General features: G+C 43.9%; 1 protein-coding gene across 2 annotated transcripts in view; it reads left to right on the forward strand.

Annotated features, from left to right (window-relative positions):
- Positions 1-2017: 2017 nt before the first annotated feature.
- Samd8 (sterile alpha motif domain containing 8) overlaps positions 2018-14202 on the forward strand; it is a 48085-nt gene continuing 35900 nt past the window's right edge. The window contains exon 1 of one of the 2 annotated variants that reach the window (XM_059273853.1): positions 2018-2244. In XM_059273853.1, the coding sequence (XP_059129836.1) occupies positions 2071-2244 (174 nt within the window). In that variant the 5' untranslated portion in view covers positions 2018-2070. Of the gene's footprint in view, positions 2301-14202 lie in introns of both variants that reach the window. The other variant, XM_059273854.1, reaches the window with a different exon arrangement.

The raw sequence follows: 14202 nt of genomic DNA on the forward strand, positions 1-14202 counted from the left end.
CCCTATCAGCTCCTCTCCCATCTCTTTCTCTCTCCTCATCCCGTTCTTCCCCATCTGGCTCTTCCTCATCTTCCATCTTGTTCCTCTAGTACAGTCTTCTAGCCCTTCAATCTAGTTCTTCCCCATCTCAGTTTATTCCTCTTAAGTTCTTACCCATCTAGTTCTTCCATTCTCTTTTCTCTTCTCCCTCCTGTGCCCTGGAAGTCCCGGTATATAAAGGGAGGGTCCGAGCTAAATTGTGTAAAGCTATTACTTAACGTCCACCTCTCCTAGGCGGTGTCTCCTTGTCAAATTTACTGTAAGTCAGGAGACTTGCATGTGGGCTGTTATCATTGTTAGTCCTCGGAAGTTGGGGCCCACCTGGGTGGTGTCTTCTTGTGGAATTTAAGTCAGGAGACTTGCAGGTGGGCTGTTATCACTGTTAGCCCTCGGGCTAGTGGTAGTTAGTGGTAGTTTCCTGTAGTCCTTGAAAGTGGCTAAGGGAGATATCTGATTCCAGAGAAAGCCTTTCCTGAGGCTGTTCTCAAAATACCTGGAATGTGTATGTCCAGAGAGTGATCAGACCACACTGTTAGCCCTTCTTAGGGAAAAGTCAATTGGGAAAACTATGAAGGCACACATGATTTTCATAACAGAATACAGCTGATATGTAACAAGCCAAGTAACACCCAAAACTGCTTGGGATTTGGCTTCCTCTGGAGGAATTCCCTGATTCCTCCAGGTAGTGACTTTACCATAACCAGCTGAGTTCTTATGATATATTCCTGCAGGCTGCAGCAGAACCTGGGTCTCCTGCAAGAGCAGCAAGTGCTCTAATCACTGAACTACCTCTCTCTCTCTCTCTCTCTCTCTCTCTCTCTCTCTCTCTCTCTCTCTCTCTCTCTTTTTGTTTTGTTTTTTGAGACAGGGTTTCTCTGTAGCTTTGGAGCCTGTCCTGGACTAGCTCTGCAGACCAGGCTGGCCTCAAACTCACAAAGATCCACCTGCCTCTGCCTCCCAAGTGATGGGATTACAGGCGTGCGCCACCACCGCCCGGCTGAACTACATCTCTACCCCCATCAGAAACATTTTTTTTTTTTTTTTTTTTTTTTTTTGGTTTTTCGAGACAGGGTTTCTCTGTGTAGCTTTGCGCCTTTCCTGGAACTCGCTTTGGGTACCAGGCTGGCCTCGAACTCACAGAGATCCGCCTGCCTCTGCCTCCCGAGTGCTGGGATTAAAGGCGTGCGCCACCACCGCCCGGCTCATCGGAAACATTTTGAGGATGGAAGAGTCCTTTCCCTACAAGGGCTGTGGGGAGATGAGATGTCTTGCCCTGTCTCGTGTGGCTTCATGAAGACCATGAAGGGTATGAGGGCACTGAGCAGATTCCTGGCTACCCCTGCTATTAAGAGTCTAGCTTGGGGTTGGGGATTTAGCTCAGTGGTAGAGCACTTGCCTAGCAATCGCAAAGCCCTGGGTTCGGTCCTCAGCTCCGGGGTGGGCTGGGGTGGAACTGGACCTAGAATTCAAGCTGCAGATGGCTTTGGTCGTGGTTTCTGCCCGTCCTAGTCTTGGGTGAGAAGCGGGTGTTCTGTTAGGGCAGGGTATAGTAGTGCAGGGAAGAACACATGTTCTGACGACAGTCTGGTGTTGGAATACCAGCTTGGATACATATTAACTGTGCTATGTCAGGCTACAATGTTTCTTGGCCCTTCTGTGTGTGTGAGATCTACTTTTCAAGGTTGAAACACCGATTGGCATTATAGTCTCTAGCACAGACACAGTCAGAATAAAGTAGCAATAAATGGGGTTACTTGGGGATTGGCTGAAGAGGAGCCAGCCCCTTCAAAGGTCTCAGAATAGCCTCTTCCTAGGCCCCTACCTCAGTCAGCAAACCCATAGGAACTTTTGCATCCTTGGCTGCCTAAGCTTGGACCTGACGCATGCGCTCTCACTCCCTCCTGTTTTTTTTTTCCCCTCCGCTTCCTTCCGGTTTTGGCCCCGCCCCCTCTCCGATAGCGCCCCGCCCCCCGAAGCAGTTCCGGTTCGGCTGGCCGCGGCTGGCGGCGCGGCGCCGACGGGGCCGGAGCGATGCCCGCGCGTAGTCGAGCTGGCTCCCGCCTGCGCTCCGGCTCCCCTCCCCGGGCTCTGCGTCTGCCGCTCGAGGCGCTGCGCTCCGCCGACGCACCGAGGACCCCGGACTCCGACGGCGCCCCGGACACCGGCTCCGAGCTGGGTCCGGGCAGCTCGGCTCCCACCGCGGAGGTGAGCGGGCTCCGAGGCTGAGGAGAGGGGAGATTGGGGGGCACCTGCAGCCCAGGGTGAGTGGCGAGCCGCGGGCTCTAAGGGCCGCGGGGAGACGGTTGGGGGAGCCGGGGGAGGCCGCTCTGGAATGGAATCCGGAGGAAATCGGGGTTGAGCTGACCTGCGGGCAAACGAGGGGCGAGGCGCGGGGGCTGGGCCCTTGCAGCCCAGCTGGTGAAGGAGGGACATGTGAGGGGTCCCCGGAATCCGGACCCGGAGGAGGAGGTGCCCTGGGCTGTGGCCGTGGAGAGGAGAGATGGGAAGAGCTGGCCCCGGGCCGCCTGAACCCGGCGCGAGAGCAAGGCAGTCGGGTGGGGACCGACAGCCACCTGACCTGGTGGGAACGGTGGCTTTGAAGGGCCGGAGTTAAGGTTGGCTGGAAAGAGGGAGGGGTCGGATGGAAAGTCTCTTGGCCTAAAGGTTAGAGAGAAAAAGTCCGGGAAGAAAAAGGAGCCCTTGGGGGATCTAATTTAGGGCCTTGGCTTTTTTACAGGTAAGTGTCTTTCAAAGCGTCAAAGATCCCTGGGTAGTGGATGTGGGCTATAGAGCTTTCTTGTTTGTGATCCTTTTAAGAATCTGGAGTGTGAGGAGCGGGGGATGCATCACTGATTCGCGTCCAGGGACTGGGGGAGGCGAATGGAGAGGAAGTGATGTTTGAAGAGGGTAGTGATTTCTGAAAATAAAGATGTCACTCAGATTTCTTCTGACGCGAGTGGTTTATTCTTTTTCTTTGTGCTTCGTTCTTAAGGTTTAGACGTCGGGCAAGTTTAAATCTTAAGAAAGGGTTTAATACATTACCTTTCAGTTTTAAAAATTAAACCTGCGAGAGGTTTTTTGGACGCTTGGATTTTACAGATAATTCAGTGAGAATTATTATCACCTGTGTACGGTTTGAGTTGATCTGCATATTGGCCACTGGTCCGTGAAAATTCCTGGGTTAAGAGGGCATATACCAACAGTCCAGGAACCTACAAGATCTTCCCATTGGTAACTCCAGGATTGGGGTTCCCTTGTTAAAAAAAAAAATTGAGAGGTAATTTTGACAGCTTTTTCAGGACTGGTATTCTACTGCTATTTTGCCGATTTTTTGCATGAATGGTATTTCTTCTGTAGTGCTCTAGAAAAATAAGGGTGGTAAGGGAAGGTTATTTCTGGCAGCTGATGAAAGGGACAGTGAGCACACAGGTGCTTTTTCTAGAAGACATAGTACCAAAGCCATAATTCTGCCAGAGAAGTATTGATCCCAAAATTTGTGTTCACTTTAATAGAAATGGGAAATGGTAATGTGACTCCGTGGAACCTTTGACTCTAACTTAGGCTTGTGTCTTACTTTCGTGGCTCATCAGATAGGTTGTTGGACATTTCCAACCCAGTTTTTAGTTATTTTCCACTCCAAACAAGTATCTACTGCTGATTGCAGCAAGCTTCTAAATTGGTCTACATAAATGGACTGTATATCATACCATTGAAGGCTCAGTGGAATCATCATTTCCTCAAAGAAGTCTTAGTTTTGCTCTTTTGAGGCTGTCAGAAAGGTAGACTTCTTTAGTCAAGACGATCTTTAGATGAAGGATTTTATGTAGCGTTACTGTTTTATGTTTCTGCTTTTCCTGACAGACAGGGAACTTTCATCATATTAGCTCTGGTCTTTTTTTGGAAGCATTCTTAGTGTGACACAGGCTAGCCTTTAACTCATGATTCTCCCGTGTCAGCCTCCTGAGCGTTGTGGATTACAGACATGAACTACCTCACCCAGCCAAATTTAGCTGAGTAAAATTTTTGATGTATGAAAATTTGCTGAACTCAACTGAAATAAAAGAATTCTCTGCTAAGGTAACATCGTAATGTTATTATGGCATGAAAGGGAGAAACTGTTAGATGGAGTTACAAAATTAATAGGTTAGGATACCTAATGATGACTGTGTTTTCATTTTCGTTTATCAGTTCTCACAGTCACAGTAAAGAAAATCAGTTTGATGGTAAAGTAGATACTCTAAGGCTGAAGGAGCCTTCACTACTGCAGGGCAGAGTTGGCAGGTGCAATCAGGACAATGATTTCAACAGCATTCTCATTCTGCCAAGTTACTGTTTGTGCTACATAGTTGCCTGTAAATATGTTGATTTCATTGTCAAGTCTTCAGTACTTTAAAACTTTGCTTTTTCTTAACAAGCATAGGATTTAAAAAAAAAAAAATCATAGGAACCAGCAATGCAAAGCAGTTGCAGAGACACAGAAGCAATCCCTACTCTGCATACTCCAGTCTCTTGGTAGTGGCCTTTCTAGGGTGCCTGCGTACCACCTCTGACCAGCAGGACACAGGGAAGTGCATCTGGCCCCTGGTTTCATCAGCATCCTCTTGGCTGCATCCCAGTTCTGAGACATGTTTATATTGCTGTCCTGAGCATGCACTTCATACTCAAGAGTTCTCGTGTGTCAAAGGAACACAAATCTTGTCTGGTTTCATCATTTAAAAAGACATTGTCATTATTTTTCTCAGAGCTAGAATTGAACAGTTTTTGAGAAACTGTTAAATCCATGGATGCTGTTATTATTTTGTCTTAGAAAAAGGTCACATTAAGCTGTAACTTAGTGGCAGAGCATTTGCCTAGCATTCTGGAGGCTCTGGGTTCAATCCCCAATCCCAAGCAGTTGGAGGAGGAGGGGCCTATTCACTAGCTTGTTAAAAATCTTTTAAGATTTTTGCTTTCCAGCCTGATGTGATATGTGATATTTATTAGTGGTTGTAACTAGCATGGCCATTAGCTTAAAAGATGTCTTTTCTGGCCCGGGCGATGGTGGCGCATGCCTTTAATCCCACCACTCGGGGGAGGCAGAGGCAGGTGGATCTGTGTGAGTTCGAGGCCAGCCTGCGTTATAGAGTGAGTTCCAGGACAGGCTCCAAAGCTACACAGAGAAACCCTGTCTCGAAAAACCAAAAAAAAGTCTTTTCTGTCTTCTAATTCATTCTTTTTTTTAAGGTTAACTAGTACATTTTCATAGTATATAGTAGATTATGAAGTCTTGGTCCAGATTACTATTTTCTGTTACGTTGACTAGATTTGGGATAGAACATACAAAAATAAGATTTTAATCTGGGCGTGGTGGTTTATACTTGTGATCCCGGCACTCAGGACAAACTACGGGGCTCAGGAGTCAAGGCCAGCCTCATCCCTCTCTTAAAAGTGTGTGTGAGGCACATGGTAGTTCAGTTGATAGAGTTTTTGCCTAGTGTGCTGGAAGCCTGAGTTCAGTTGCCAGTATAAAAAAATAAAAATAAAAGGCTGACCTGTCAGTATGTCCAGCTGGCAGCCCAGCTATACTTCTTAGACTAAGAATTAGGGTTTCACAACTTTACACTAGTAAAGCTGTGGCATGGAGCCAGATCAGGGGCCTTTCACTAAGTTGCCCACTAAATTCTGATGGATATGCAAACACTTTTGGTATAGCCTAGGCTATAAACTAGCCATTGTTGTCTGTTACATCTTTACTCATTAAGCTCAGTTCTGTATGTGGATAGAATTAGATGCAACTCAGTAGTGGGAGCTTTGATTTAAAGTTATTTGACAAAGCCAGACAAGATTTGTGTTCCTTTGACACACGAGAACTCTTGAGTATGAAGTGCATGCTCAGGACAGCAATATAAACATGTCTCAGAACTGGGATGCAGCCAAGAGGATGCTGATGAAACCAGGGGCCAGATGCACTTCCCTGTGTCCTGCTGGTCAGAGGTGGTACGCAGGCACCCTAGAAAGGCCACTACCAAGAGACTGGAGTATGCAGAGTAGGAATTGCTTCTGCATCTCTACAACTGCTTTGCATTGCTGGTTCCTGTGAAATGTTTTAGAAAAAAACATCCTGTGCTTGTTAAGAAAAAGCAAAATATCTTTGGATAAATTTAGAGAGAAAAAATTTTATATGCTCACTGAAAGTGTTGCTAGAATAGGAAAAAAGCTGGAAAGTCAAATTACTGTTACAGAGCTGTTAATCATGAAATTTAGATAGAAATGCCCAAAGTGGTATAGTTTATGCTTTTTTGCTTTTATAAGTTTATGTTAGGCTTTTGTTTATGGATATGCAAAATGATATAATTTGTGTCTGTTGAGTGCATATTACATGGACTGTATTCAATTAAATTGGAGTTGGGCTTATTTTAGCTTGAGTGTAGTTTTTAAGAAACATTATTATTTATTTATGGGAGTGTCACCTAAGCCATGGCACATGTGTGGAGGTCAAGAGGTAACTTTAATGAGTCTGTTCTCTTCTTCCACCATGTGGGTCCCAAGGGTCATCAGATCTGGCAGCTGGTACCTTTGCCCACAACCACCTCACCAGTCCACAGTGGTTTTGTTTGTGTGTTTTGGTTAATAAATACTATGAATTAATTTTTCCTGAATAATTTGCGACAGCTGAAAGAACAGAAATAACATTTCTAACAAGCAGTTCCTGTGTGAGATTCAGCACTCAGATCTTGTTTGTAATATTTGGAAAATTATCACCTTACAAATGACATCACTGTCCCTATAAGAATAACACAGTGTCTATAAGAGTACCCAAGCATATAAAAGAACAGTACTCTTACTTTGTTGTTCCAAAGAAGACCAGCTATGTCACCTCTAGCCTTCAGTCTTTTAGTTCTAGCTCTACTGTGTATGTACACAGCCAAGAAAGACTTAAAAAATAAGCCATGGGGTACCAGGAAAGTATGCACTGTAAGAGGGCAGGTAGAAGACGGGTAATTGTGCACACTTTCCCAAGGAATGTATGTAGAGCCAAACAGTAGCCTAGTAGCACTACATGAATTGAAAAGCTATATGGCACTGGGCGAGGTGGTGCACACCTTTAATCCCAGCACCCGGGAGGCAGAGGCAGGTGAATCTGAGTTTGAGGCCAGCCTGGGCTACAGAGAGACTTCCAGGATAGCCAAGGATACACAGAGAAACCCTGTCCCAAAAAAACCAAAAAGAAAAGAAAAGCTATATGGCTATTCTCCTTTTAAAATTTTTTTTAAAAAAATTATTATTATTATTATTATTAAATTTGGTTTTTTTTTGACAGTTTCACACATAAGTATAGCACATTTTGTCAATTTACCATCGCCCTGTCTTCCCTCACTCACAGGTTCCTCAAGTTGCAGTTGTAAGATGTAATTTCCCTAAGGAGCATTGTCTTAAATGCTAGGGATCCGGTTTGGGCCTTCTGCAAGCCAGGCAAACATCCTACCAGGAAAGTGGAATTTTCCCAGCCCTGGAAATGTATTAACCTTGTTTATAATTTATCTTCTCAATCTACCCCCCCTCCCCAAACACACACACACACACACACACACACACACACACACACACACCCCAACACACCAACCTCCTTCCTCTCTCCCTTTTGAAACAAGGTCTCACTCTCAGGTACTGGGATTAAAGGAATGCTCTGCCACACATAGCCTAGTCTTGTTCATAATTTCTTTTTTATTCAAGACAGGGTTTCTCTTTGTAGCCCTGGCTGTCCTGGACCTCCCTCTGTAGACCAGGCTGGCCTTGAACTCTGGGATGAAAGGCGTGTGCCACCACTGCCCGGTCCGATCATAATTTAAGACTCTTTACCCTTTATTGTTCTGCCTTGAGGTATGGATCTCGATCTCTCGCTCTCTCTCTCTCTCTCTCTCTCTCTCTCTCTCTCTCTCTCTCGGTTTTTTGTTTTTTTTTTTTTTTTTTTAGTTTTTGCAACACCACTTAGAAACAAAGAAAATTTAAAAACTTGTATTGATTATCAAGTTAGTAATTTTCTAAAACATCATGTTCTGTGTTTATGTTTCTTCAGTGGTTCTCAACCTTCCTAATACTGAGACCCTTTAATATAGTTCCTCATGTTGTGGTAACCCCCAACCATAAAATTATTTTTGTTGCTGCTACATAACTAAAATATTGCTACTGTTATGAATCATAATTAAATATCTGTGTTTCTGATGGTCTTGTTGACTCCTGTGAAAGGGCCATCTGATACCTCCCAAAGGGTTGAGAACACTGATTTAGGGGTGTTTGACTGTATGCTTTTCACTGAGTCTAGACGAATGCTTCATGCAGCCATAGTTCAGTATTGTGGAGTATTTTGTACACAAAAATAATGTGTGTACATTTACAGAGACACACTTGAGAATACTACAAGAAAAATTCATCAGGGCTAGGATATACAGCAAAGGCACAGCTCTTGCCTGGGGTGCTTGGAGCCCTGGGCTCAACCTTCAGTACTACAAAACAATAAGAGATCGAGCATATTTAGGTCACTGTAGTTACCATCTGAATATAAAAACTGATTTTGTAAAATTGAACAGATCGAGTTGATTTTGTTGATATGTCTTCTGTGTTCTAAAGCTTGTATAGTGATAAATTAGAACCCAGTGTGGTCTTGTGTGTGGAGATAATTAAGCCTGGTAGAGTAGTTTGTGTGCTTTTGGTTAGGGGTGACGGTCATTTTTCAGAAGTTTCTCAGTTGCTTCCCAAGCTGTACTTTTAGATATCAATAATAACCAATTGTATAAATTTGTATTTTAGTTTTCTTTTAAAAATACTTGAGGAGTAGCCGGGTGGTGGTGGCGCACGCCTTTAATCCAGCACTCGGGAGGCAGAGGCAGGCGGATCTCTGTGAGTTCGAGGCCAGCCTGGGATACAGAGTGAGTTCCAGGAAAGGAGCAAAGCTACACAGAGAAACCCTGTCTCGAAAAACCAAAAAAGAAAAAAAAAAAAACAAAAAACTTGAGTAGTGTGTGCTTGTGAGGTGCAGAGTGGTAATCCGACATGGTTACAGTTTATGATGCTCAGATAGGCGGGTGGTTAGCACTTGTGTGGAGAGAGAGTGCATGTGTGTGAGGGCCAGAGGTGGTTTTCCTTAGTCGCTTCTTCAAGTCATATTTTGAGACTGGATAACTCACTGAACGTGTAGGCAGGCTGGCCAGTGAGCCTGAAGAATTCCACTGTCTTTGCCTCCCAGCCCACGCTGGGATTACAGTCAAACACTGCTATGCCTGGTTTTTTATGTAGGTGATCCGGATCTGAACTTCCCTCATGCTCACGTGGTAGGTAGGCATTTACCAGCTGAGTTATCTTTCCAGCTCCTCATGTCCTTAAACATTAAAAATGTATCAAATTATATCAAAATTGTTCATGATTAGGAGATAGTGTACTTTTAAAAGAAAAATCTTTTTTTTTAAACATTTTGGTGTGTGTGTACGTGTGTGTGTATGTGCACGTGCCAGTGCTTTTAACCTCAGAGCCATCTCTCCAGCCCCTTTTAGTTTTTATTTTTTGAGATTATAATTACATTTCTACCTTCTCTTTCCTCCCTCCAAACCTTCCCATAGATACCTCCTTGCTCTCTGAAGTTCATAGCATATTTTTTCATTAATTGATATTGCGCGCACGTGTGTGTGTGTGTATGTGTGTGTGTGTGTGTGTCTGTGTGTCTGTCTGTCTGTACATATTTCTAAATATAACCTGCTCCTCCCTTTTATTGCTGTGCTAGCTAGAGATTGAATTCAGGTTCTCAAACAAGCACTCTCCCTCTGAGCTACAGTCCCAGCCCCTGGATTACTGCTTCTATTATCTGTTTTGTTAAACATATTAGCCAGTCTCCCTTCATCCTCCTCCCCCCTCTCTAGCAGTCACTATGCTGGGTCAGTTTGGCTTCTTTTTGACTGAGAGAGAGAGAGAGAGAGAGAGAGAGAGAGAGAGAGAGAGAGAGAGAGAGAGAGAAGAGCGAGAGCAGAGCATACTGACTTTATGCCTGACTTGCTGTGCTTAACATAATATCCTCTAGTCCACCCATTTTAGTGAAAATGGTTGACTTTTTTCTTTTCTTTTTTTTTTTTTTTTTTTGTTTTTGGTTTTTCGAGATAGGGTTTCTCTGTGCAGGCAAAACACCAATGCACATAAAATAAAAGTAAATAAATAATTTAAAAAAATCCCGAAGAACTATATGAAGGTACCTCAAAAATTCTAAAAGTAAGCCGTGTGTGGTGATATTATCCCAGCACTCTAGAGGGGAGGCAGAAGGACCAGGAGTCCCTCCTCCTCATCTACAGAATGAGTTCAAGCTCAGGTTATCTGAAACCTTGTCTCAAAAAACAAAACAAAACAAATAAAGGTACCAAAACCTTAGTACCCACTTTGAAGTAGCTAGCCGCTACAGTTTGTATCTGTAACCCCCTAAAAGCCGCAGGGGAGACTTCAAGCCCGTGAGGGAATGTCCTCTGAAGGGACTGTGGAGCCTGTCTCTTCCTTGCCCTGCTCACTCTTTCCAGTCAGAAGGTAAACAAGCTTTGCTTTGCCCTGTCATTGTCACGACAGGCTTCTTCTGTACACATTAAAAAGCAACAGGACCCACTGTCCGTGGACCAGAACTTCTGAACCGCAAGTCAAATAAAGCATCTCTGTAGGTGCCGCCTCCGATACTCCGTTAAAGTATCAGAAACCTGACTAACACTCCAGCCAGTGGGCATGGCGTTAGCACATCAAAGACAGACTTCACACTCGTGTTCATTACAATAGCTAAGACACAGAATCAACCTAGATGACCATCAAACAGATGAATAGGTGAAGAGAATCACAAAGGAATATAATTCCGACAAAACCCAAACAAAAAGAACGTTATGAAGCAGAGGTTAGAAGACTGCTTGAGCTCAGGAATCTCTGGTCAGTCCAGAAAACATAAGAGGGATTTACTGATGATAAAATACCTAGCTTTCTGGAGGTGGTGGTGCAAACCTTTAATCCCAGCTCTCAGGAGGCAGAGGTGGATGGATCTCTGTTAGTTCGAGGCTAGCCTGGACTGTTTCACAGAGAAACCTCGTCTCTAAAAACAAAAAACCAAAACAAACAAAAACCCCAAAACACAGAAACAAAACAACAACAAAATCCCCTAGCTCTCAGACTTCCTCAGAGAAGTTTCTTTGTGCAGTGACAGCAGCTAACTATCTCTGGAGCACTTAGCTACCATACCGACTCCACAAGGCTCAGGGACCATCTTGAAAGAGGAGGTGGAAAGATCAAGAGCCAGAGGTCCAGGAGGACCAGAGCAAAACTGCCTTCTAGATATGACAGACCTGCTATATTTAAGGACTCACAGAGCTTGGTTCCCTTCACAAACCTGCACAACATCAAGCCAGTCGATATTCCAGCAGGAAGCGGGGAGGGGCTTGAGCCCCCATCCCTAACTGAGGAGTTACTGACGGTTGCTTCTAGGGGAGGGAGAGATAGATCTCTTTAAGGGTGTGATGCCATAGGCCAAAGCTCTAGAGGATGGCCCCACACCCAGGAGTACATGGGTAGCACAAACTAAACTAGTAGAATGGTTATTTTTAAAAATCAAAACAGCCAGGGGTGGTGGTGGTGCATGCCTTTAATCCCAGCACTCAGGATGCAGAGGTAGGTGGATCTCTGTGAGTTCGAGGACAAATCCAGTTCCAGGACACCCAGGGCTGTTGCACAGAGAAACCCTGGGGGTGGGGGTGGGGGGCGGTGGGGCACGGACACACGGGATGGGACACACCACTACGAAAGGACACCAAAATTAATATTAATTGCTATCCTAGGGTAGGTTCTTCACTCTAGATTTCCAAAGTTTGTTTTATACATTGAACATGTAAGAAAAAGAATTTTAAAAAATTTAAAACATTTTTCAGTGAAGTACAATACACTTAAATAGACATAAGCAAAAAATGAATTGAACTAATAATTTGTGTGTATTTACATACTAATAAAAGATAAGCCGGGTGTTGGTGGTGCACGCCTTTAATCCCAGCACTCGGGAGGCAGAGCCAGGCGGATCTCTGTGAGTTCGAGGCCAGCCTGGGCTACCAAGTGAGTCCCAGGAAAAGGCGCAAAGCTACACAGAGAAACCCTGTCTCGAAAAAACAAAAAAACAAAACAAAACAAAAAAAAAGCAATACTGAGTTAACCAGCAAAACCACAATATCCAAAAACAAGACATGACTACAGATCCAACTTCATCCCCCACTAACTGTAATTTAAGAATGCTTTCACCTTTATACCAAGAGGAACTAAGAGTTTTTTGTTTGTTTGTTTTTTTTGGTTGGTTTTTCGAGACAGGGTTTCTCTGTGTAGCTTTGGACCTTTCCTGGAACTCACTTGGTAGTCCAGGCTGGCCTCGAACTCACAGAGATCCGCCTGGCTCTGCCTCCCGAGTGCTGGGATTAAAGGCGTGCGCCACCACCGCCCGGCAACTAAGAGATTTTTAAACAGCTAATTATCTGAGGCTTTGAGTCCATCACTTTGTTAATCAGTAGGACAAAATCCTTTCAGTGTTAACACTGGCAGTGATCCGTATAATTGTCCAATTTACAGCTGAATAAACTAAGGGTAGGGAGTTAAATTTGAGAGAGTTTGTCGCCAATAGAAACTGATACAAAACTCAGAAAGAAAAATGGTTAAGAGTGCTGCCTCTGAGATGGGCGGTGGTGGCGCAGGCCTTTAATCCCAGCAGAGGTAAGTGGATCTCTGTGAGTTCAAGGACAGCCTGGTCCACAGAGTAAGTTTCAGGACTGTCAGGGCTACACAGAGACGTTCCGTCTTGAAAAACCAAAAAAGAAAAAAAGAAAAAACAACCCCACAAAACAAAACAAAAAGCAAACAAACAAAAAAACAGGCTGGAGAGATGGCTCAGCAGTTAAGAGCACTAACTGTTCTTCCAGAGGACCTGGGTTCAATTCCCAGCACCCACATGACAGCTCACAACTATCTGTAATTCCAAGATTTGACACACTCACACACACAGGCAGTGTATACAGATCAAAGGCGTGTGCCACTATGCCTGGCATTCCTCTTCCTTTTTTTAAACTAAAAAGGCATGCCATTTTCATTATTTAGGATAGTTTCCTTTTTAAAAAAGAACTTTTAAACTTTTTGTTTTGAAATGTAGATTTACAGGAAGTAACACCAAAGGGGCCAGAGAACCCATGCACTTTTATCCACTTTCCTGCTGTAGTTAGATCTTACATAACTATAAGACAGTGTCAAAAACAGGGAACTGTCATGTTATCATGAATAGATTCTTATAACTGTTGTTCTAGTCCAAGTAAAGAGCTGTTCCTTCATTACAAAGATCCTTCTCTGCTATTATCTCTAACCCTTGGCACCCACTAATGGATTCATTTATGTAATCTTGTCAGGTTGAAACTGTTGCACAGGTAGAATCAGTGTGTGACCTTTGAGACTGGCTTCCCTCAACTCTAATGCCCTTGAGACTCCTCCACGGTATTGAATATACAGTAATGTATTATTTTTATTGCTGGGTTGTAGTTCATGGTATCAGGGTACCACCGTTTTAACTGTTGACATATTGTAGGGTCTTTTGGTTTCTTGGACATGTCAACTATTACAAATAGTGCTGTTGTCTGTAGGTGTTAGTGTAGCACAAGTTTTCATTTCTTTGGAGGAGATCTCAGGAGTCTCTTGTTGGGTTATATGGTAGGTATAGGTGTAGCTATCCTTTACTGTGGCTCAAACTTTCTGATGTGTTCTACACTCTTCTAACAGTTATTTTCTTTTTAAGAAATATTGATTTTCACTTGAAGCATATGCTTTGCCTGCGTGTGTATCTGTACCATATGTGCAGTACCCAGAGAGGCCAGAAGAGGGAGTTGAATCTCCTGGAACAAGTTACAGATGGTTTCTGAGGTGCCATATAGATCTGGGAATTAAACCTAAGTTCTCTGGCTGGTGTTTTTTGTTTTTTCAAGACAGTGTTTCTCTGTGTTGCCCTGGATATTCTGGAAATCACTCTGTAGACCAGGCTGGCATTGAATTCAGAGATCCTCAAGCCTCTGCTTTCTAAATTGAAGGATTAAAGGTGTGCACCACTATGCTTGGCAAAAATTATTGTTTCTAAAGCACACTTATTATGTCATCTTTTTA

Source organism: Peromyscus eremicus, chromosome 9 (genome assembly GCF_949786415.1).
Source record: "Peromyscus eremicus chromosome 9, PerEre_H2_v1, whole genome shotgun sequence".
NCBI lineage: Eukaryota > Metazoa > Chordata > Mammalia > Rodentia > Cricetidae > Peromyscus > Peromyscus eremicus.